This window comes from Saccopteryx leptura, chromosome 9, assembly GCF_036850995.1.
Source record: "Saccopteryx leptura isolate mSacLep1 chromosome 9, mSacLep1_pri_phased_curated, whole genome shotgun sequence".
Classification (NCBI taxonomy): Eukaryota; Metazoa; Chordata; class Mammalia; order Chiroptera; family Emballonuridae; genus Saccopteryx; species Saccopteryx leptura.
This window is the reverse complement of record NC_089511.1, coordinates 51099540-51124858: the sequence shown is the minus strand read 5'-3', so window position 1 is coordinate 51124858 and position 25319 is coordinate 51099540. Positions and strand designations below refer to the sequence as shown.

General features: G+C 36.7%; 1 protein-coding gene across 2 annotated transcripts in view; it reads right to left on the bottom strand.

The window, feature by feature from the left end:
- The window catches only part of PRKG1 (protein kinase cGMP-dependent 1), a 1422417-nt gene that overhangs the window by 910459 nt on the left and 486639 nt on the right, over positions 1-25319 (bottom strand). For both annotated transcript variants that reach the window (XM_066349797.1, XM_066349796.1), the window contains exon 3: positions 8052-8165. In XM_066349797.1, coding sequence (XP_066205894.1) covers positions 8052-8165 — 114 coding nt within the window. The remainder of the gene's footprint in view (positions 1-8051; positions 8166-25319) is intronic.

Below are 25319 nucleotides of genomic sequence, written 5' to 3'. Positions count from 1 at the left end.
ATTATATTGGGATATTTTGAGGATCACTGTAGATGATGTATGCATGACAGCTTGTAAATGATAAAGTATTGTTATCATGATTACTTAGAAGTTCATCTAGTCAACAAAGGACATTTTATAAGAAGAGTGGGCTTCTTAGATTCACCAATGAATCTCTGAGTTCATGTTTCCTCTAGTCAGAACATATTCAAGGGAAAAACGAAGGCAAACACACTTGTCATGACTCATATTTTTTTCTTTTCCTTTAATGTGTTTGTTATGTAACAAAAATAAAATTATTAAAATTTTTTTTATTGTTTACCCTTCAATGTTTTTGAATTGCTTTTCAAATTTTTCATAATTACTTTAAAGAAAGTCATTGACATAGATTTTGTAAAATACATATAATGTGACTTAGCAATGTCTAAAATGTTTCACCATAAATATTTCATTGCATGAAACACTCATGTGTGTTTCAGTACATTGCAAAATTAGATCCTGCAGTTGGTTATGATTGCTTGTATCTCTAGGCTTTAAGCTTATGACCCTCTCTTCATTGTATTATAGGAGTTTTCCTTTTGTAACAGGTGTACTCAATGTGGACCCATGTATTACAATTTAAATTTTTTTAAACATGTAAAATGCGTGAAAATGAAGACCAATAAATAGTCCTATAGACTATTTGTTCTTAAAAGCAAAACGACCCATAGTAGACAAAATTTTAAAAACTTATGATGGCAGCCACATACACAGTACTTTCAAACTCGTGGCTCTCCCTCTACCTGGCAATGTGATATGGAACTAGTCACTTAGGTGTCAGTTGCTTCAGCAATATAACAAAGGCGATACCACTACCTATCCTAAAAGCTCTGAGCCTAGTGTCACTCATAACCTTCAAATGTTATCTGTTCTTATTAGTCACTGTTATTTTTGAGCATTCATTAGGAATCCAATTCATGGGAAGGAAAGTTTCCTTTTAAAGAAATTACAGTATAAATACAGAATATAGAGTATAACCTTTGTTACTACTTTGCTTTTTGTTCTTTTAACTGGCTTAGTAAATATAAAAATTACCTCTTGGCAAATCATTAATGAATGAAGATTTGATATACCAAAAACTGACACAAGCTTTGCCTTATATGGGAGTTTTCTATAATGCAGGACTTCATGGAAAAATTATGAATTCTGCAGGATTAAAATTAAAACCTGCTAAAAAATAAGATTTCTTTGCCTATTGTTTAGATTTACTGTTAATTGATCCTTGATCCTTTAAAAAAATAATAATATCCCATTAGTTAAAGCCTTACTATTCTCTAGACATAGGATCATTCAAGGTACTCAATGATTAATTAAAGAAGGGATGGAAAAATAATTAATCTAACCTTAAGAAGGAATTAAGTATCATTGTCTACTCTTGACTGTTAGAGGGTTTGTTTTGTTTTTCTTTGTTTTTCCCCAAGAAGCATTACTAACATTTGCCTGTCTACCAGGCCTAATCAATATTAGACTCAAATCTTTTTTTGGAAGTAGTTAAATATGAGTCATAAAAAAAACCTCTGATTGTAACAGTTCTCATCAAGACTGGGGGGAAAAAACCTATAAAAGACATTTGTGGTTAACTATTTTTCTATTCTCGGAAATTCACTTTTAATCCACTTAAACAAAAAAGGAATGGAATAAAAGAATAGCATTTATATATCCATATGTTCATGTTAATCTGTTATATAGCAACCTTAGTATCTAGTGAATTGACTCCTTTATTAAAGAAATCATTTCTCAGGATTTACATAATTGGATTTATATTACTAATTTCATAGTATTTTTAATAGACATGAGTGATACAAAATATTTACTAACAAGACTATTGTCTAACTCACTAAACAATTGTTCCTACTTGGCAAGGTTGCTGCTCTAATATCCAAGATGATGACAATTCTTGGGAAGTTACTGGATTTTTTCCTTCTGTAATCAGGGTCATGTTTATCGTCTTCACCAGCCTCAGTTTATTTTGTGACTACTCTCCTTTCAGGATTCTTGGTAGAATGCATGCATTAGATTGGGAGAAAGCAAAGGCATATCTTTATAATTTGCCTCTGAAGGCAGAACGAGACGGCTTCATTAGCATAGTGACCTCCTCTGCTTTTGTACTGTAGCTCAGGGAGCATGACAGTCTATTGTTACTCCAGCTCATTAAAACCCCAGGTAATAATGGCACATATGACAATTGCGTTGCAGACAATGTTGCTTCATTTTCACATGTGGAAATAGTTTTACCGTAAATATGATGCTTTGTGGAACTTTCCTAAAAAGCATCTAACTGCTTACTTATTCATTCAGTCATCTTAAGGAATTTTCAAGATTTATAACTACTATAAGAGCTTCAGCTATTATTTCCTATTAGCAAGAAAATAAGCATTTACTTCTATCGTTTCTTTACGAATAAAAAAACACTATGTTGACCTTATAGGCATAGTATTATGTTTTTAGCACCTCAAGGTGTTTGAGCAAAAAAAAATTTAGACAAATCTTCCCCCCGCCATTTATCTTTTTAGGTTTTTGACAGTTGCAAATTTTTTCTGAGTCAGGATGAAGAATGTAATGTTTGAAACACAGCTACAAAGGAATGCATAAGCCCTCTCACCACACAGAGTCGAATTTATTTTGAAAACAAAATAAACAGAAAAAACCAAGCCTTTTTTAACTTGGTTCTTAAAATGTCTATGACACAGTGAAATAGCTTAATTAGTCACCTTCCTCCCTGTACCAATATCCTAGGAAAGTTTAAATATGGAAACTTGAGAGTATTCAAACTAAGGCAGAAAACTATTTTTACCAGATGTTATTAAAGTCATCAATTTGTCAGATTTCTTGCAGAATGTTTAGATTCTTTCATGTTAGTACTGAAGTATTTTAATGGTGAAGGGCTTTTAAATACTTGCTATAAACATTCTAAGGAGAAATAATTACTCAGATATTTTTTCCAAGTCAATTCGCACCCACCACGGACATACTTTGAAGATGACTCTATTGTGATCAGCTTAAAATTGGTAATGTAGGTGTTTTCCTACAAAGAGAGAGACCTTTCATTCTCGGGTACTTATTGAAGTTTATTTGAATGAGACTATTAGAATAATACATTGCCTAAAGTTCGGGGTATTCTGAGCTGAGAACTCAAAGTAAGAGGAACAGGCTTTAATTTAGTATCCTTAGGCAAAAATACCCAATTCATATACTACTGAAGTTAGAGCAAAGAGCCATATGATTCAAAGCTAAAAAAAAAAAAAAAAAGTCCTGTGTAGTTGTGAGAACTGATTATGGGAAATCCAGATAAGATAAGACAAAAACATAAATGTCTTTGCAGACTTACATATAGGTATGTGTCCCTGAATCCCTCTTTCACTAGAAACTAAAGGCCTTTTCCTTTCTAATTTTAGGCTTCTAGTAACTTCAACTTTTCCATTATTGTAATTTTAAAGAACCTGTATCATAGAAGCAAATTAAGAGGCCCAGAGTGAGTATAAATTGAAATGGCTTTAGCTGAGAGGGTTGGTGAAAGCGAAATCACAACCAGGAGTGACCTGTTAGGGGAGGGGTCGGGAACCTATGGCTCGCGAGCCAGATGTGGCTCTTTTGATGGCTGCATCTGGCTCACAGACAAATCTTTAATTAAAAAAAACCATCATAATATTAAAAATATAAAACATTCTCATGTATTACAATCCATTCATTTCCTACCGCTCATGTTCATGGTTGTGGGTGGCTAGAGCCAATCACAGCTGTCCTCTGGGACAACACCAAATTTTTATTGGATAATGTGTAACATACATGGGTCATTGTATGGCTTTCACGGAATTACATTTTAAAATATGTGGTGTTCATAGCTCTCTCAGCCAAAAAGGTTCCTGACCCCTGCGTTAGGGAAACAAGATAATGACATGCTTGCAGGTATGGGAATTAAGTAATAAGGGGTTTTCAAGGGCCATATTAGAAATTCCTATATTGTGAGGTTTGAAAACAGACAGCAGAGGGCCCTGGCTTGCTCAGTGGTTGAGTGTTGGCCTGGTGTGTGGAGGTCCCAGGTTTGATTCTCTACCTCTTTCTTCCCCTACCGCAGCAAAGTTGGCCGGGTGCTTAGGAGGGCTCTGTGGCCCCTGCCTCAGGTGCTAAAAAGTGGCTCCAGTTTCAACTGAGCAATGCCCCTGAAGGGCAGAGTATCGCCCCCTAGTGGGCTTGCCAGGTAGGTCCTAGTTGGGTGCATGTGGGAGTCTGTTTCTCTGCCTCCCTGCTTCTCATTTTAGAAAAATACAAAAAAAAAGAAGAAAAAAGGAAAAAGAAAATGGATGGCAGAATTCTTTTTTCCAGAATCCCAAAATATTTAAATGTAATGTGAAATTCAAACAGCATGAGAGACACTAATTGTTTGGTGTTGTGGAAATCTAATAAAACAAATGATTTTCCCCCTCCCTATGGTATCTGGCGAGTTTTGTGATTGGATAGGCACAATGTGGCCATTTTCATATCACAGTTAATAAAGAAAACTTCAGCCTATTTAAGCTATGAATAACCTCAGGATATTTGTTAGATTTTTGTTTTCTATGTCATGTTAATGTTATGCAATTTTGTATCCAAAGTTCTAATGGGAAAAATCAACGGTGCTATTTTATAAGATGGAATGTGAATATAGATCTGCATCATACAATGTGTGTTTTCTTTCCATATTACTATAAACACTAGTCAGCCATAAAAAGGAAAGAAATCCTGCCATTTTTGACAATATAGATGGACCTTAAGTGCATTATGATACATGAAATTAATCAGACAGAAATAGACAGATACTATATAACCTCACTAATATGTGGAATAAAAAAAAAAAGTGCTCAAGTTCATAGACATAGAGAACAGATTGGTGTTTACCAGAGGTGGGGTGGGGGTGAAATTGGTGAAGAGGTCAACAGGTACAAACTTCCAGTTATAAAATAGTTAAGCCCTGGGAACATAATAACATGTAGCATGACAACTATAGTAAATAACACTGCAGTGCATATTTGAAAGAGTCTAAGGGAACAGACCTTAAAATTTCTTATCAGAAGAAAAAATTATAACTATGTATGGTGACAGATTTTAACTATAGACATTGTGGTGTTAATTTTTCAATATATACATATATCAAATCATTATGTTGTACAACTGAAACTAATATAATGTTAAATGTCAATAATGCCTCTAAAAAATAAAACTATTTTTTTATATCCTAAATTAAAGAAAATCCACAGGTGTTAGGATCATAGTCATTAGTAGAGGAAGTCACTGGATTTTATTCATGGCCATATATATATTTATAAAAGTGCTGTCTTGAACAACAAATTACTCATTGAAGAGATCTTCAATGCCATTTAGGATTTAGTAACAACTGTGAGTTTAAAAATGCATTAATATTTCAGCCTAATTTAGGGAGAAAGAAAGTATAAAGGAATAGTCAATATTTTCTATCATAAAAGAAAGTGGGTGTTGTTGAGGGAAAGAGAATCACAAGCCCAATTATGTGAGAAAAAAAAATAATAAAAGGCATGAATGATAAGCTACTGAATAAGAGTGACCATCTCTTTAGATGTATACTATTACACTCAAGTGGGTGAACCCACTTTGAAAGTTACTCCAAATGGTCATCACTGGCAAAATAACAGTTTAAAAAAAAATGGACAGGAGTCAAGACAATCTTGCATGCTGAGAAATGATTGTCTCTAAAGAACTATATAAGGACATATGAAAATATCTCATATAATGAGTATGATAGCATTGACTGTAATAATTTGGTAAAAGCAGCGCCACAATGGAATCTAATCAGATTTATTAAGTGATTATTAAGAATGGCCATCCTACTCAATACATAAATTAAAAATTATATCTAAGGACTACAGTCATAAGTAAAATCTCCCTGTGTAGTATACGAGACAAAATGGCCCTGAACAACAAGTAATCATTAGTCACATCTTCTAGTTCTTATACAACACTGAGAAGGCACCATTGTCAATAGATATTATTACTCACTCATGTACAAAACCTTCTCTCCTATAAATTATATTTGCACACCATCAACTCTAGGCTCTTTTCTGAAATTCAACCTCCATATCTTAAATAGGCACTATGAAGAAACACACACACACACACACACATACTTGAGATACCTCTAAGTCTGTGTTAAAGAGCAGAACCTATCACTAACTTACCTCAATAATGGATGTTTTGACCCTCAAAAGTTAGGATTATAACTTACATTCAACACCTACTTCCTTCTTGTTGAATCAGATGCATAGTGTCTATTAAAATTTACAAAACAGGACTACAATAGAGGCTAGTGCAAATTAATACCATTCTGTAGAAACCTCCTAAGACAATTGCTTTTTATAAAGTAAAGCATTTCTTTTATGAAAAAATTTTGCTGTAAAATTTATTTAAATACATTAATATTTTAAATATTTCTTTATTAGTAATTCCATATTTCAAAGGTTAAGCACTGTGTCAACCTTTATGATTAACCAACTGTTGACCTTTCTGAAATTTTGTCATTTAAATTAGATTAAATGAGCAGTATACAGGGCTGAAATACTTTAAAATTTTAAGTACTTTAAATTTTTAAAAAACTACTACTCATCATTCTGAGGAAGTCCTTTCAATCAAAATGTTCTATTCTGGTTATTTTTTTTTTTTGCCCCAAAAGGCATATTTCTCATAAAAATGAAGCATAATAGAAAATCTGTTCACATAATAAAGTCATGACTACTTGACTACTGTTTTTCCTAGTTAAGGCACTTTGTGAGTATAAGTTCTGGCAGAATCTGTTACAGTTCGTTGGGTTTCATTATTCTATGAGTCATGTAATGAAGTAATCACATGAAATAAACAGAAGGCATCAATCAAAAGAGGTCTATACTTTTAGATATAAAGAATCAAGTTTCAAAAAGGTTTCATCTTATGAGGGTCCCAACTACAATTGGTATCATAGTGATTTCAATGAATAAAGTGGTGATCCACTAATTCCTAGATATAATTCCTAGAACTGTAGTAGGCCATGCATTCTTAAGGTCTTTACAACCCAAGTTTCAATGTCATATTGTCAATTATTGCCATTCTTCTAAGGGAAGAATAATACATACAAAATAGTCAGTGATATCAGCTAAAACTAATTGACATTAGCAATGTCATTTTTCCAATATAATTTTTTAAATGACGCAACCTAATCAAAGTAATTATGTATGATTGCTATCATCCACAGGATAATGTTATCAGAAAAACCTTCTGAATGTGAAATACACATCTGCCTAAAGATAAACTGGACCTTTCATTGTTGGCATTTGCATTCAGCTCTGTTTGTTATATTTTCATTACATCCTACAAACAGGAAGGAGTATTTAAAACATTTTTTCCCTTCTAACCATTGCAGCTGCTTCTACCAAGCAATAAAAGTTGCTAGAGAAATCATATATACACATACATGTAAAATTAGGAAAACAAGCTGCTTTATTGCCCTGATTTAAAATAAGCCCAATCAGTAGAAAAGAAAAATGCTATAATATACAGCTTGATGAGCAGCTGAAGACAAGAATATACTCAGATGCTGTTTTAGGATTCAGGATAGGATATATCTCACTCAATGTTTGAATGAGATGAACATTTCTCCTCTTAATTTTTCCAAACCACTGAATGAAAGAGTGACATTTATTTGGTGAATGTAACTCAAAATAGAAAACATGTAAAGATTATTGAAATATGATTCTGAGGCTTTAAATGTAGCAAAAGGTCTTGCTCCTGTTTAATTTCTATTTATAAAATTATTTTGTAAATCTTAATTTATAAAAATTCTAGGCTGAAAGGATACTTTCTAGAAGTCAGCAGTAAAAGTTTACATTATGCAAAATTTTAGTAGGAAAACAAATATATTGACTCTATTTCAAAGTAAAAATTAAAGTACAGATTAATAGAATTACAAAGATTAAATGAAAGGACATGTTAATCAACATCTCCCAAGTCCAGCACAAAAGGCATTGAAAGTATCTGAAAATAGAAGGTCTTACTCTTGACGGTCGCCGTGCGGGTACAGTTGTAAAGAATAGCCAACTCCCCGAACACTTTTCCCGGACCCATGGTACACAGCTTCACGCCTTCTTTTGTCACTTCAACCTTACCGTCTGAAAAGAAGGAAAACACATTATGTTGATTATTTCTCATGCTTCACTTTATTTGCCACATTTGCAATATGCATATATGCAATGAGGAGTGCTAGGCTCTTTGTGTGTGTGTTTGTGTGTGTGTGTGTGTGTGTGTGTGTGTGTGTGTGTGTCAGAGACAGAGAGAGGGACAGACAGACAGGGAGAGAGATGAGAAACATCAATTCTTCGTTGTGGCTCCTTAGTTGTTCATTGATTGATTTCTCATATGTGCCTTGACAGGAGGGGGGGGGGGGCTACAGCAGACCGAGTGACCCCTTGCTTGAGCCAGCGACCTTGGGCTGATGACCTCGGGGTCTCGAACCTGGGTCCTCCACATCCCAATCCACTGTGCCATCACCTGGTCAGGTGCTAGGCTCATTTTTAAAATGCAAAGCAGTTACCAATTAAAACAAAGTCATTATTAAGATATAATGCCAGAAATGAAATAAAATATACAAATGAAGAGATCCATATCCTTTCTTAAATTAATCAGTGATAAGATTTGAGATGAGACTGAAAGGAAACCCCAGAAAGAGAAACAAAAATAGAAACATGAAATGATTCTAAGTGGAATATTAGAAAACTATGTTAATTATAATTTTAATGTCATTTTGAATCTGAAATAAAAATTGAATATGTGGGTACATTTTCTACAGCACACTTCATACTTGAGAATTCTCATTTGAATGAGGCAGCTATATGGAAAGGGAGATTATTTTGACCCTTGGGCATTACTCAGTTGTAGCTCATGGTATTCTCTATTTTTAAACATCTTATCTGGCTTAAGCAAGACTGCTTTATCTTCTTCCCAGCTCTCCAACATTGACTGTAGGAAGAACAAATGGCAAGGGCTGAGGGAAAGGAAGAGACAGTAGGAGTGTTTATGTTTCTCAAAGGACCTGGGAAATGAAACGTTAGAGAAGAAAAAAGCTAAAGAAACATTCTACACTGGATACACACCATTGCCTGCAAGTAAGGAAAATGCTATTCATGAGGGAAATACAGATAACTTAAAAAAATGTATAGTTATGTGCACAAGAAATTCTATCACCTACCACAACAAGGAGAGAAATAAAAAGGTAACACAATCTATTCTAGACTTAATCCTCCCATTCCATTGTTCCTCTAAGTTACTTAACACACTCTATGGAAGAAAAGCCTAATGCTTGTCATGAGCCAGTGACCGAAAGGCATTAATGTAATGCCACAATGCCACAAAGATTTTTGCAAACTTCAAGCCTTCATGTATCAACGTCACAATTGTTCCTTTGTCTGTGTGCTTCCTGTAATATTTAACCTTTTAGAGTTTTGGCTTTAATTTCACTCCCTCCTTTAAAAAAAAATCCATCTAGTTTTAACTAAGCAATAATGTCTGTAAAATCACAGAGTTGATGTGCTAGTTTATTTTTTCAAACACCTATTGAGATGAAATATTAAACATTAAAAAGAACCTTTTTGTAAAAGGTCATCTATGTACTGGTGATGTAACATAAAGCCTGGCCTGTGGTGGCGCTGTGGAAAGAGCATGGACCTGGAATGCTGGGGTCGCCAGTTCAAAACCCCTGCCTTTCTAATTAAGGCACATACTACTACCAGTTGAGGCTTCCCACTCCTTCCCCGTTTCTCTTTCTCTCTCTCCTCTCTCTAAAAATCAATATATAAAATCTTAAAAAAATAAAAATAAAGGAGCAACATCAAGCTATCAGAGGACCTTGTTTTCCCTTAAAGCCATTTCATCTAAAAGGCATCAAAGGGAAAATTCTGTAGTAATCAGGATAAAATTCCACACAAAATCTATTCAATACTCTTTCTTAAACTGTGTATATATATTCCCTCTGTGTGTAAGCAGCTATTCAGGAATGAACAAACTGAACAATTCAAAACATTTGGAAATACTGATGCAGACATAAACACTCAAATAGTCTATCCCTTTCATGCCTTACTACTTGACGGCAGAGGGAAAGTAAGCCTCTTCTCTTGATAGGTATATCAAAATCACCCCAGCAAATTCATATTTTGTAAGTTTGAGATCAGTGGTGGCATTCAAATAATTTAACAACCAGTTCTCTCCCCTAATGACCATTTTAAGTATAAATAAAATGGTATACTGAAAGGTAGTTTATTATTTCATGCACTTAATACTTAAATAAGAATAAAGTGATACACAAAATTACATTATAAGAGTTTTAAAATATTAATGAAAAATATTAAATAATACCTGAAAAAAACCAATAAAACTATTATTTAAGATATTTTCAGCCTGATCAGGTGGTGGCGCAGTGGATAGAGCGTCGGACTGGGATGCAGAGGACCCAGGTTTGAGACCCCGAGGTTGCCACCTTGAGCTCATCTGGTTTGAGCAAGGCTCACCAGCTTGTACCCAAGGTCACTGGCTTGAGCAAGGAGTTACTCGGTCTGCTGAAGGCCCATGGTCAAGGCACATATGAGAAAGCAATCAATAAACAACTAAGGTGTCACAACGAAAAACTGATGATTGATGCTTCTCATCTCTCTCCATTCCTGTCTGTCTGTCCCTATTTATCCCTCTCTCTCTCTCTCTCTCTCTCTTTCTCTCTGAAAAAAAAAAGATATTTTCATATTGCTTCTTTTCCCCCCCTCCCCTGCCAGGTACAGAGAGAGAGAGAGGGTCAGAGAGAGGGATAGATAGGGACAGAGAGACAGGAATGGAGAGAGATGAGAGGCATCAATCAAGGAACACCTTAGTTGTTCATTGATTGTTTTCTCATATGTGCCTTGACTGTGGGCCTTCAGCAGACCTAGTAACCCCTTGCTCAAGCCAGCAACCTTGGGTCCAAGCTGGTGAGACCTGCTCAAACCAGATGAGCCTGCACTCCAGCTGGCAACCTCGGGGTCTCGAATCTGGGTCCTCCACATCCCAGTCCGACGCTCTATCCACTGTGCCACTGCCTGGTCAGGCTCATATTGCTTCTTGATTGGCATCCTCACTTGCATTTTTTTTTTTTTTTTTTTTTTTTTTTTTACCTATGGATGAAATTAAGATTACTACTGGTGCTAAGAATACTCTGTTGTGCAGATGGATGCTAAAAAAGAGTAAGGAATATAAATTTGTGATTTTCACATTGGGTGGCTGCCCAGGTGCCTGCCTTAGAACCTTGATTCAAGTGCCATTTTAACAACCCGTTTGCTGAACTCAACAAAAAATTAGGTTCTGCCGAACCTGTGCGAACCAACTGAATCCCACCACTGTCCAAGATCCCTCCATTACATTACTTTCCCCCTTCATTTCAATGGCAAGCCTAGAAATTTTATTTGCCACTCAAAATAAGAGATAGACTCAAAATATAACATGGTTAAGATATTTATATGTTGTTGGAAGTCACACAGACACAGCAGGTGTTGAGTTCTGTTTCTCTTATTGGTTCCTTACTAGCCTTGGACAAGTTGTTAATTTCTGTATGCCTCAGTTTCTTTATTAATAACATTAATAGAAAAAAAAAGCACCTATCTCAATGGGTGGCTGAGAAAATGAAATGAGATAAAGCAGGTACAATGCTTAGCACAGAGCCTAGTATCTAGCAATTGATCAAGAAATACCAGCTCAAATACTAGCTCTTATGATTGGTATTATTTTAACTACATATCTTTCTTATCATATAAAAGTAGGTAGGGTTTCTTAGATTACACTAAAACACATTATTTCATAATTTATTACAGAAACCAAACAAGATCTGAGTAGAATAACAGGTTTTGTTTTTGTTTTTAAGTGGAGAGAGTATTTGTTTCAGATTCTCTCTCCATGGAAGGTAGGGTTGGAGAGAGCTGAAAACTTTTAGGTTCACATTAATATCACATCCAAAGAAGAAAACAGAATCTCAAAAAAAAATCACACTGTTCTACCTGTAAAATGCAATATCTTTGTTCTCATCACACTTAGCTATGTCTCACCAACATTTGATATACAAGGTGGGGCACAAGTAGGTTTACAGTTGGGAGTCCGTGCAACACAGAGTTTTTTTCCTTGTGTTATTAGTAATTATTGTATTATTTTCTATATAAACAAATGTAACCTACTTTTGCCCCACCTGGTAGAATTACTTCAGCAGCTATAGTCTTAGGTTTAGGCTCCCAAGAATAACACCGTAACAACTTTTCAGTGTTATTACAAAATTTCCTTGACTTGAAGCTGTAGCTTCACTTATATTTATAAAACTAAATGCCAACTGACTAAAGCCTAAAGAACTTTCATACATAACTGATTTTTTTACAAGTCCATTTCTCTCTTTGGTTTCCACAATTAAAAATCTTCAGTGGCCCTGGCTGGTTGGCTCAGTGGTAGAGCATCGGCCTGGCGTGCAGAAGTCCCGGGTTCAATTCCCAGCCAGGGCACACAGGAGAGGTGCCCATCTGCTTCTCCACCCCTCCCCCTCTCCTTCCTCTCCGTCTCTCTCTTCCCCTCCCGCAGCCGAGGCTCCATTGGAGCAAAGATGGCCCGGGTGCTGGGGATGGCTCCTTGGCCTCTGCCCCAGGCACTAGAATGGCTCTGGTCGCGGCAGAGCGACGCCCCGGAGGGGCAGAGCATCGCCCCCTGGTGGGCAGAGTGTTGCCCCCTGGTGGGCGTGCCGAGTGGATCCCGGTTGGGCACATGCGGGAGTCTGTCTGACTGTCTCTCCCCGTTTCTAGCTTCAGAAAAATACAAAAAAAAAAAAAATCTTCAGTGAAAAGGGACCCATAGAAATAAGACCACCACTAAGAATCTATTGGCAAGTTATGGCTTCCCAACCAATAGTCAGCCTAAATAAAGGACAAAAAGAAAGAGCTGCACTCTTCTTTTAGCTCAGTGGTTTCTAAAAGGAAATCTGTGGACCTGTCACACACTTATGAAATTCAGATACTTTCTCCCTCTGGGAAGTTGTAAATGTTCTCCAACACAATGACCAGTCTGCTGGGTCCCACTGCCTCTTACTTCCCTTAAAAACCATGACCATATAAGACTGATCTGTTTTAACTGATGGACACTCTTGTAACTGATCATGTTTCCATTTCTCATACGACCTCCAAAGGGCTCACAGACAGAACTATATGACTCTAGGGTTTGAATTTATGCATAAGATCATTTCTTGTTCCAACTCATTTTTCTGACATATTTGCCTATTTTTTTTCATGTCTAACTCATTTTTAAAAAAAGATGGGTAGAAATAATTACATGTATATATAATTAATGTTGGTAACAGAAGGTTGTATTTGATACTAATTAGAAAAGCAGAAAACAAAGACGTGCTCAGATAGACTGTATTTGAGAAATAGCAATTTAAATGTATAACATCTTTTCCAGGTTAGGTTAAACACTGAAAATTCAATATAGTCCCACTAGCCAAGGAAGGATCTGATCTCATATGATAGATGAGAATAGTCCAAAAAACACACTGTTTTAATGAGCAGAAAAATCTAAATGGTAAACAGAAACACAGTGTTTGTACATATTGCCCTGAAAAGTACTTTGATCACTTATCCTTCTTATACCTATTGTGGGAATGAACAGTGAGTAATTCAGGGAGGTGGGATTGACTAGATTCTAAAAAAGATAGTTAGGTGCACTTATGGCATTAATGAGAATTCTTTCAGAGACATTTAGAAATATAATTCCCAAGAGCCCAGTAAAGTGAGTTATTGATGTGAAATGTGAATTTGGTTAAGCTCATTCATTATGCCACAAACTATCCTTGAAGCAAAATGAGAAGTAATTACACATTTACAAATGATTTCCAAATATGGTCTGCGTGGTTCACTTAAGAAAACTAAGAATAAAACAGTTAAAACTTGACTCATACATCCAGTAATCCCTATTCCATCTTAATTAATTTACAGTATAAGGGCCATCTTAAAGCCACTCCCTTTATCTTAGACTCCTTTCTTTTTCATGCTGTGGCTACCTCTGAGATTTGTTTTAACTGGACTCCAACTGTCTAGAATGTAGGTTAGACTGTGGAGTTATTTTAGCGGTGAGGGGAGTAATGCAGATAAAAATAAACAAAAAGTGAGGTAGGCTGAATATATAGCATATTTTCTCCAAAGGCTTACACTAGTGTAGAGATCATGTTTCTACATAATTATAATTTGCTATTAACTTTAAGAGTGCATTTCTTTTTTTACTTCAGTGAGAGGGGAGGCAGAGAGACAGACTCTCACATGTGCCTCAACTGGGATCCACCCAGCAAGCCCACTGAAAGGATGCTCTGCCCATGTAGGGCATAGGTTCATTGCTCAGTAACCGAGTTCTTCTTAGCACCTGAGGCAGAGGCCATAGAGCCACCCCAGCACTCAGGTCCAACTTGCCCCAAGTGAGCCGTAGTTACAGGAGATGAAGGGAGAAGGAAGGGAAAAAGGAGAGAGAGAGAGAGAGAGAGAGAGAGAGAGAGAGAGAAGCGAGAGGGGGAGGGGTGGAAAAGCAGATGGCGCTTCTGTGTGCCCTGACAGGGAATTGAACCTGAGACATCCACACACCGGCCCATACTACCACTGAGAAAACCAGCCAGGGCCTAGGAGTGCATTTTGATAAATTTACTTCAGGTAAGCATTAACTAATTTTTATTTCTTTTAAGAATTAGAAGAGATTGACTAGCATTTATTCATAACTGTTTTAATACTTCAATTTTATTTTCAAATCTGTTAGATTTCAAATTATTTTTTTAAGAGCAGCTGAAAAACATTTTCAAAATATTCTAGTAAAGTTCTGAACTTTTTCCATTGTTTTCACAGACTGAACAGTGACCAGAGGTAAGTAGAACTGTTATTTGGAGAACTAATGATATTTCAAAATGAGGCTCATCTGTAGATTCTGCTTTTGCTCTTTTTATTCACATTTGCTTTTTTAAAAAACATGATACTATGTTGGTGTTATTTTTACTATTGCGCTATCTCCACCAGGAAAGAATATTCAAATCATTTTTATTTAGATTTTGCTAAGTTGTAAAAGTTGTTTGCATCGGAGACATTGAAACAGTTGGCTAAGATAAGGTTTATTTATAGTTTCATTTAGCTCTTTTATCATTCTTACCATTAGTGTGACTAACTTAAAGATTCATCATAGTAACTTGAATATATTTTTTATGAATATATTTTTTTATTCCGTTTCACTCACCATATGCTCATTTATAGGCTGAGTCAGAAGTCCTAAATCTTGCTGCTTTGAGCATCAACCTACATCCTGCTTTTTGACACCACAATTCACATAACACATTTTATCAATCTTTCATAAGAATCAGAAGGCTCTATAATTAAAGGAAGAAATTGAGTTTATAAGGAGACCTGAAATCTCCTGGCTTTGTTTATTTTTATGGGTTTTCACTACCTTGTGTTTTTTATGCCATACAAACTTTCATAAAAAGGCAAATCAGGTTAGGGACTTATTACTAGCAGGCTGAAATAGAATTACTGGCAATAAAATAATTATAGGCACTCTGTGCTCAGTTCCAAAAGTCTTGGTTGGAACACTCAGGGCAACTTGACAGACCATGAATGGGAGAAGGTGTTATACCCAAGGTCCTATCTAAACAAGACCTCCCATCTCTTTTCTAATCTAATCTGCTTGAGCATACTCTCATGATTTTGCAGGTCTGAGACCACAGCCTTTACAGTATATATTCCTTCATAGGGATTTCTGTAGTTGCTAGATTCAACCAAATTCAACATTATGCAGGCGGGCTGTGTTGTTACCAGCAAGGACTTATTTCCTATAAAAGATTTGGTTCCATTATGTATCTCCTTTCCTTTTTATTCTTCTTCTTTCAGTTTTAATTAGCTATAATTGACATCCAGCACAGTGTAAGTTTAGGGTATAGATAGAGCATAAAGACTTCGCTTACATATTTGTGATTACCACAATAAGTTTAGTCAATATCCATCATCTTATACAGATACAGAAAAAAAAAGATATTTTGCCTGTGATGAGAATTTAAAGACCTACTTTATGATTTCTTTCTTTCTTTTTCTCTTGTTTTATTATTAAATGAGAGGCAGAGAGGCAAAGAGACAAACTCCTGCCCGACCAAGATCCATCAAGCAAGCCTCCTACTGGGGGGTTGCTCTGCTCATCTGGGGCCTGCTACTCCGTTGCTTGGCAACTGAGCTATTTTAGTGCCTCAGAAGAAGACATGGATCCATCCTTAGCACTTGGGGCTCAACCACTTGAGCCATGGCTGCGGGAGGGGGTGGACAGAGAGAGGGAGAGAGAGAGGGAGAGAGAAAGAGAGAGAGAGAGAGAGAAGGGGGTTGAGTGAAGAAGGAGTTGGTTACTTCTCCTCTGTGCCCTGACAGAGAATCAAACTCGGAACTTCCACACGCCAGGCTGATGCTCTACTGCTGAGCCAACCAGCCAGGGCCTCTGATTTCTTTATAGATTAGGGATACCATTATCAGAGTGGCCTTGCAGGATCATTTTAGGTTGGGGTGCTGTCATCTGGGGAAGAAAGTAGAAATTTATGAGACTGCTAAGGACTAACTAGAGGGAAAAGCCATACAATTGCAGGAACAGATTATCTTCCTAAATCTCCCCCATAAACCTGTTCTTCTGGTCCACCATTTATATATGTCTTCCTTAAGCCTGTGTAGGAAGAAATAAACTAGCTTAAATGTGAAGTGTAAGTTTGTTTTTAAATTTAAGACCTGCAGTGTGTCAGCACCTTATCAGTTTTCTGTTTAAAAATGCTTTCTAATCCAAACGGATGTGGACTCCCTGGACCTAAACTCTCATTCCTTAGATGAGGTGTTAATCATGATGATTTAAAGTCATTCTATGGCCATTGAATAAAGGCCTGTTGAGAAATTGCCTCGTTTTAGCATTATTCCTTCCAAAGTTTGTTTTACTCAATTCTAGTTAAGTATGTATTATTTTCTCATTAGATATATATCTATTTGCAGTAGGGTTTTTTTCCCTTAAACTATTTGTGTTACCATTATAGTTTCTTCAATCATCAGGTCCTAATAACTTTAGGAAGAACCAAGCTTCCCATTCAAAGATAGCACTTCTTTTGAAAGCATCATAGCAATAATTATTATAGAGAACAAAAGTACAAATTATCCAAATGAAGTAAAACAGAATCTGAGGTGTAGAGGCCAGTAGAGGTTGAAGATTCATGAATGAAGACCTCAATTTCTTCTCCATCAACTAAGCAAATCTAATTTCCCATCTGGTCATGATTGTTATAAACATACTTGACATAATTTTCATTATATTAAATGAAAATCGATTATAATATATACGGAATATAAAATAAAACCACAATCATGTTGGTAATGAGAGATTCTAATATATAACTGAGGTAGTCCAAACAGATAAGCAAGGGGAGGTAACATGCACATCAAGATACTCAAACTTCACTTATTTATTTAATTCTATTATTTTGGTCTCTAACTCTAAGGTCACAGGGCATACACACATATCCATAAAAGGAAACCTATATGAGGAAACAGACTAAAATTCAAGCACTTTGTACATAGTGAATCATCTGAAACATCAGAATGAAATTCTGGAATGAGGAACTTACATGGCAGCACTTCTGTCCTTGGAGATATTTAAGGAGTAGAGAATACATATACTAAATCTATGTAGATGGGTCAACCCTTTATTCTGATATGAACAGGACTCAGGGAGGATTTCACAAACATCATGATTGTATAATTTTTATACATGTTATATTTAGAAATTCTAGCACTTTAAAATATATAGATGACACTAAATAAATGTCTGTGGAGTAATTTCAATTTCTAGTAATGAAGAAAGCTAAAGACCAGACAAAGAATAGATAGATATGCACACAGAAGAAAGGAATGGGAAATAGACTAACCACTCCCTGAATAAATGAGAATTGAATAGGTAATTTGTCTCATTTAGGTCAAGTTTATAAAATTTAATTCCATTAATGTGTAATATATTCTTGCTTTATTATTTCTACAATACATGAGCACCTTCAGTTATCCTAAACAATGAATGACTATTTTTGTATTTTCTTAGAGACAGGTGAATAACAAGAGCTCTATTTTGGGGTTGGGGTTGGGTGGGGAGGTGTTGGATAGATTGAGCAGAAAAGATACTGTTGTCATTGTCAGACTTATAGGTACTTGTTACATAAGTTTTGTTTTTGCTATGTTTTAACATTAATCATGGGAGAATTTAGTATATAACATGATGGTTCTCAACTGGGAGCAATTTTAACCCCATGAGATATTTGGTCATATCTAAAGACACATTTTTGCTTGTCACAACTAGGAAGGTTCTATGGCATCTAGAGGATGGAGGCCAGAAATACTGCTCAACATCCCACAATGCACAGCAGAGCACTCTTCATCCCAAAATGTGAGCAGTGCCAAAGTTGAGAAACTCTCATATAAAACAAATCTACGTACATGCAAAATACATTTAAAGGCAAAAAAAAATTTGTCTTCCATTGTTGTGTTAAAAAACCTCCACTAGCTATAAATTGCAATTTTAAAAATAAAAATGTTAATACCAGTTTGCCATACTTAAATTAACTGTGTTGTCATTGGACTGAATAAAGCCACAAGACTACTTTATTAAATATTTTTTTCCCAGCAAATGTCACCTGAAACAGAAGTGATTACAGAAAACTAAAAAGCAAGACTTATAAGACTATCCTACTGAGGTTAGAAAGGCAGCCTGTTTTCGAGACATAATTGAGAATATCAAGTCCTGGCTCTACTACTGTCTGGCTGTATGATCTCACGTAAGTTATTTAACTCTCTGCATTGATTATCTCACAACAGATTTGAGATAACAGTACACTGCTCACAAAAACTAGGGGTCACGGAACGTGCAAATAATCCAGTACTTTCATTCAGCCTTTTGTTTAGTGCATTTTCACCAATGAAGTAAAAGTTGGTTTTGCATCTCATTTGCAAAATCAAATAACTGACTTTGACTTCTTGTTTGCTTTTCTAAAATTCTTGTTTAATAAAACAATCAAATGCTTTTTTTCATCACTTTATATTCATTTTGAAATACCCCCTAACTTTTGTGAGCAGTATTATTTTATTTTGTAGGGTCATCATAATTTTTTTATTTTTTTATTTTTCCGAAGCTGGAAATGAGGAGAGACAGTCAGACAGACTCCCGCATGCGCCTGACCGGTATCCACCCAGCACGCCCACCAGGGGCGACGCTCTGCCCACCAGGGGACGATGCTCTGCCCCTCCGGGGCGTCGCTCTGCCGCGACCAGAGCCACTCCAGTGCCTGGGGCAGAGGCCAAGGAGCCATCCCCAGCGCCCGGGCCATTTTTTTTTTTTTTTTTTTTTTTTCCATTTTTCTGAAGCTGGAAACAGGGAGAGACAGTCAGACAGACTCCCGCATGCGCCCGACCGGGATCCACCCGGCACGCCCACCAGGGGCGATGCTCTGCCCACCAGGGGGCGATGCTCTGCCCATCCTGGGCGTCGCCATGTTGCGACCAGAGCCACTCCAGCGCCTGAGGCAGAGGCCACAGAGCCATCCCCAGCGCCCGGGCCATCTTTGCTCCAATGGAGCCTTGGCTGCGGGAGGGGAAGAGAGAGACAGAGAGGAAAGCGCGGCGGAGGGGTGGAGAAGCAAATGGGTGCTTCTCCTGTGTGCCCTGGCCGGGAATCGAACCCGGGTCCTCCGCACGCTAGGCCGACGCTCTACCACTGAGCCAACCGGCCAGGGCCTCATCATAATTTATTTAGATAACACATGTGGCAAAACAAAAAATATATAGGTTAAGAGTAGTTCTTAGGAAAATTTCTTTTTTTTAAGAAAAAATACTTTGATAGGCAGTTTATTATTATTTTTTTTTTCAGAGAGGAGAGAGATTGAGAGTGAGAGAGAGAGAGAAAGGGGGAGGAGCAGGAAGCATCAGCTCCCATATGTGCCTTGACCAGACAAGCTCAGGGTTTTGAACCAGTGAGTGACCTCAGCGTTCCAGGTCGTCGCTTTATCCACTGCGCCACCACTGGTTAGGCTGATAGGCAGTTTTAAGGAGGGCGAGGGAGGTCTCAAGGTCTTGGTTCATAAAATTTAGGAGTGGGAAAGCACAGAGTGATAATGAGCAGAGGGAGTGAAGGCAGAAAAAAGCTGAGCAGGAGGCTGGAGGTTACAGAGGAAGAAGCCAGCAGGAAAGCCTCAGGTTGACAAGGCTGGAAGACTCTTAGTAAAAGGGATGTTTAATGTACAATATTCAGTTATGTGTTGCCAGAATTAATGTCTTGTCTTCCTCTACAAATTAGTACGCTTCACATTTATTTCTCATGTGAAGGGTTTGGGGGAAGATAAAAGCAGGAGGATGATTCATTGCTTTGGATATATCAAAGACAGAGGCAAGGGAGTGAAGAATGAGTGATAACAGGGAGTTTAAAAGCATAAGATCTTGAAGTAATTATGTAATTACAAGAAACTGAGGACTTGAGAGTTTGCAGATATTTTTGGGAAGGACAGCAGTCTTTTCACAGGATATGAAGTGGAAACAATCCAATTTTAGCTAAGTCTAGAAAGGTTAGAAGAAGATATGTTGCTTCAGTCAAAGATTAGGTGTTTTTTTTGTCTAACTTCATTTAAAATATTTTTTATAGTTTCACAATGACTTTTAGGATACAGAAAAAAAGTTGTGAAATTAGATCTAAGTTAGTAGTTTGATTCTCACTGCTTTTGACAAATCGGAACCTTTGGCACATATAAATATTTTCTGCATCAGTATGACAGGGATAATATAGGATTCATAAAAAACTCACAGGATTCATTTATGAAATGTATATGAAAGTGTTTGCTGGGTGATAAAGCTCTCTGCAGATATTAGTATTCGCTAAGCTAACTGAAGGGACAATCATTTCATTTCTGCAGTGTCTAGTTGTAAACAATACTGGTGGTATTAAATACTTATTGGTGAATAATTGGAATATTAAAGAAAATGACCACTACTGTGATCGTATTTGTGGAAAAGCCTTAGGATTTCATTTTAATTTTATGGCCTATGTAGTCCATAAAAAGAAAATGTCAATCCATTAAAATTATCATGTGTCACTCCATTTGTCAAAAGTATTTTGGTATTCTTATAGCGTGATGAATATCTCAGACTCAGAATTTTTGTTTGACAGTTGAAACTATCTGCACTTGAGGTGACACGTATTTTTCCCCTTTACAAGTGGTTAGGATTCTTCAAGAGTCTACAGCAAGCACTTACCTATACCTTCACATTTTTAAAAAAAGGAGAGTTTTATTTTTAAAATAAAGACAAAAACAGACAATAACCACATATACCTTGCAAAATAACTTGAACAGCTATAAAAAATATAAAAAAGATGCGTTTGAACTTACTTTCTCAAAGCAGTTGTACCAATGGCCTGGGGAAGGTAAAGAGTGAGAGAATTTTGGTTTGAAAGATACATCCCATACAGGGTAAATGATCTCTGTTTTCTTGTATCATTGAGAACAAATATTGTTTTGAATCAACTTCATCTCACAAGAGAAAGAGGGTGAAAAAAATTGCCAAATACCCGTCTAGCTGGAATAAAGGGGAAAGAGCCAAATGAAGTAATGCATAAAGTGAGCTTCATCAACTAATTGATAAGTAGATAAACAAAATGTACAATGCTATTCAGCAATAATAATGAAGTACTGATGTGTTCTACAATATGAATGAACATTGAAAACACTCTAAATAAAAAAAAAAAACCAGTCACTAGGACCACATAATGTATGATTCCATTTATATTCAATGTCCAGAGTAGGAAAATCTAGAGAAACAAAAATAGGATTAGTGGTTGCCTAGGGCTGGGAGGAATGAAGGGACAGGGGTGTGATGGATTAGGGGCACAGGGTTTATTTGGGGGGATAAGATTTTTCTAATTTTGACTGTGGTGATGAATGCACACTGTTTTGAGTACAAAGCCACTGTTATGAATACCTTAAATAGGTAAATTGTATGGGATGTCAGTGATATCTGTGAGAAACAGAGTGAAGAAATAAAATGGAGTCACTATAGTCAAGCTGCTAAATTACTATTATAATCAAGTAGGCTGAGTCAAGAGGATACAATTCTATTCTTGTCCTAACTAGCATAGAAACTTCTGCAACTTTCCAGTCCTGTGTCAATGCCTAGAAATACATTAGTTTGTTGTATGTCAACTGGACATACACCATATGCATGTCCTCTGAAGGACATACATATCCAGACCACCTGACATCATTTAGACCGTGAGATGTGACCAGGCACCCATCCTCCAAACTACTTGGCATTTGACAGATAACTGCCTTGGACCTATTCTAGAACTAAGAATGTAAGCCCAATTATTCTTTAAAAAATTGCTTTTTTAGTATAAGAACTCAACTTTTCTTTCTTCTTCAGAATATTTTTGGGGTTTTGTTTGCTTATTATGTTTCTGGTTTGCATACCATAAGATACTTAAATGAATATAATTTATTCCAAGCCAAAGCCCTTAGAGGTTTTTTTGTATTGTTTTGTTTTTTAGTTTCTTCAACAACTCAATGAAGCTGTTAAAAGAAGAACTGAACACAGACATATAGTAGTTGTTCAATTATAAGATGGGTCACTAATGCCATTCACAGTATATTATCCCTTATGAGAATGTTAAAGAGTCAAAAATGTTTTGGCCTCTCATTCTCCAAATACCTTCTCCCCTACTCTAGGACATTCACATGTATACTTATCATGTGTGACCTCATTTTCCTTCCAAAATTGCTATCAATCTCTTCCCAATTTCTCATTGATTAAGGATACCAAAACCATCTTTAAATCATGCAATTAATAACTAAAAATATTTCTTACCATAAGCACACTTAATTCACCCAACTAAAACACTACCATAAACCCTTGTTAGCCTCTTCCCTGGATCTTCTGCCAACAAACTACTCAGCAAAGGTTATAGAATCCCTACCTTGAATATTATTCAGAAAAAACCCAAAACACCCACTAAAAAATTCAAACTAATTTCTCTGCAGTCAAAAGTCAAATTCTTAGCATTGTACATCCAGTTTTCCCATAAACTTGGTCTTCCCTGAATTAAACTCACTCTAAATCTTCATCTCTGTCCTTTTCTAATATAAACTTTATGGTCTAACTCAAAGATGTGTGTGTGTGTGTGTGTATTTTTCTGAAGTGAGAAGTGGGGAGGCAGAGAGACAGACTCCCACATGCACTCAACTGGGATCCACCTGGCAAGCCCACCAGGGGGCAATTACTCTGTTGCAACTGAAGCCACTCTAGCACCTGAGGCAGAGGCCATGGAGCCATCCGCAGCGCCTGGGCCAACTTCCAGTGGAGGCTTGGCTGTGGGATGAGAAGAAAGAGACAAAGAGAAAAGAGAGGGGAAAGGGTGGAGAAGCAGATGGGTGCTTCTCCTGTGTGCTCTGGCCAGGAATCAAACCTGGGACATCCACATGCTAGGCCGATGCTCTATCACTGAACCAGCTGGTCAGGACCCTAACTCAAAGATTTTTTTTTTTTTTTGTATTTTTCTGAAGCTGGAAACGGGGAGAGACAGTCAGACAGACTCCTGCATGCGCCCGATCAGGATCCACCCGGCACGCCCACCAGGGGCGATGCTCTGCCCACCAGGGGGCGATGCTCTGCCCCTCCGGGGTGTCGCTCTGCCGCGACCAGAGCTACTCTAGCACCTGGGGCAGAGGCCAAGGAGCCATCCCTAGCGCCCGGGCCATCTTTGCTCCAATGGAGCCTTGGCTGCGGGAGGGAAAGAGAGAGACAGAGAGGAAGGAGGGGGGGGTGGAGAAGCAAATGGGCGCTTCTCCTATGTGCCCTGGCCGGGAATCGAACCCGGGTCCCCCGCACTCCAGGCCGACGCTCTACTGCTGAGCCAACTGGCCAGGGTCTCAAAGATTTTTAACATAACAGAAATCAGGGGATCTGTGAACTTAAATATATATCTATACATCTAATCTATATCTATCTTTATTTTTACTGACTTCTAATTAAAATGTAGCATTTCCATAGTAACAAACCATGTTAGTTTAATACTACTTGTGACGATGTTACCAACAGAAATTATTTTTTGTTACCACTCTTGTTGCATACAACTTTAAAAATAGTTTTCTTATCATTCCTTTGGACTTATGGTAGGTATTAGGTACAATATTATAGTTACTATTTAATGTTTTAATGAAAAATACACATGTATTAGTGAATCACATTTTTAACACTATTTTTTTTATTTTAAAATTTTTTATTTATTTATTTATTTTAGAGAGATGGCAGGAGAGAGAGAGAGAGAGAGAGAGAGAGAGAGAGAGAGAAGGGGGAGGAGCAGGAACCATCAACTCCCATATGTGCCTTGACCGGGCAAGCCCAGAGTTTTGAACCCGCAACCTCAGCATTCTAGGTTAACGCTTTATCCACTGCGCCACCACAGGCCAGGCAACACTTTATTTTTTTAGTTTAGTTGGTTTCCTTGGTAATCTAAAGTAGTAGATTTTAAAAATATTTTAAATAGAGGTTCATAGACAGTAAACTTCATAGGAGACAGACCCTGGACTCAAAAAATAAAAATAAAATAAAGGACCCCTGCTAATGGAATAATTTTATAGTTCCTTATAGATTCTTTTTGTTTTAATTTTATTTAGAAAATTAAATTTAATGGGAAAATATTGATCCTCAAAGATATTTCTATTAACAACCATCATTGATGGCCCAGAATCTGTCTGAGCAAGAAAAGAGAAAGCAAATGAAAAACAAAACAAGTTATCCTAGCTGGTTGGAGTACTCATTAGAAATTTAACATCATGGATTCCATCTTATTGTTTGCCAACTAATGTCAATTGTCTCCCTGGCCATTTGGTCTGCCTCTCATCTTAGAAGTTTATTTATTAACTCTAGTCATAGGCAGCACAAGGGAAGAAACAAACAAAACACATACCAGATATTCTGCTTAAATAGAAACCATAAAATTATGAAGCTTTTTTTTGGGTATTAAAAACCACTTTCAACTCAACATATTTATATTAATCACCCTTCTGAGGAACTTTTATAAAGCCTCAATGGGCTTAAATATTTAAAAGAATGTGAAGTTCTAACTAGTCCTGAGCACCAATTAATTTAAGAAACTAATTCCCATAGAAAAATACTATTCTTAATGACGGTACTGTTCATGAATAATTT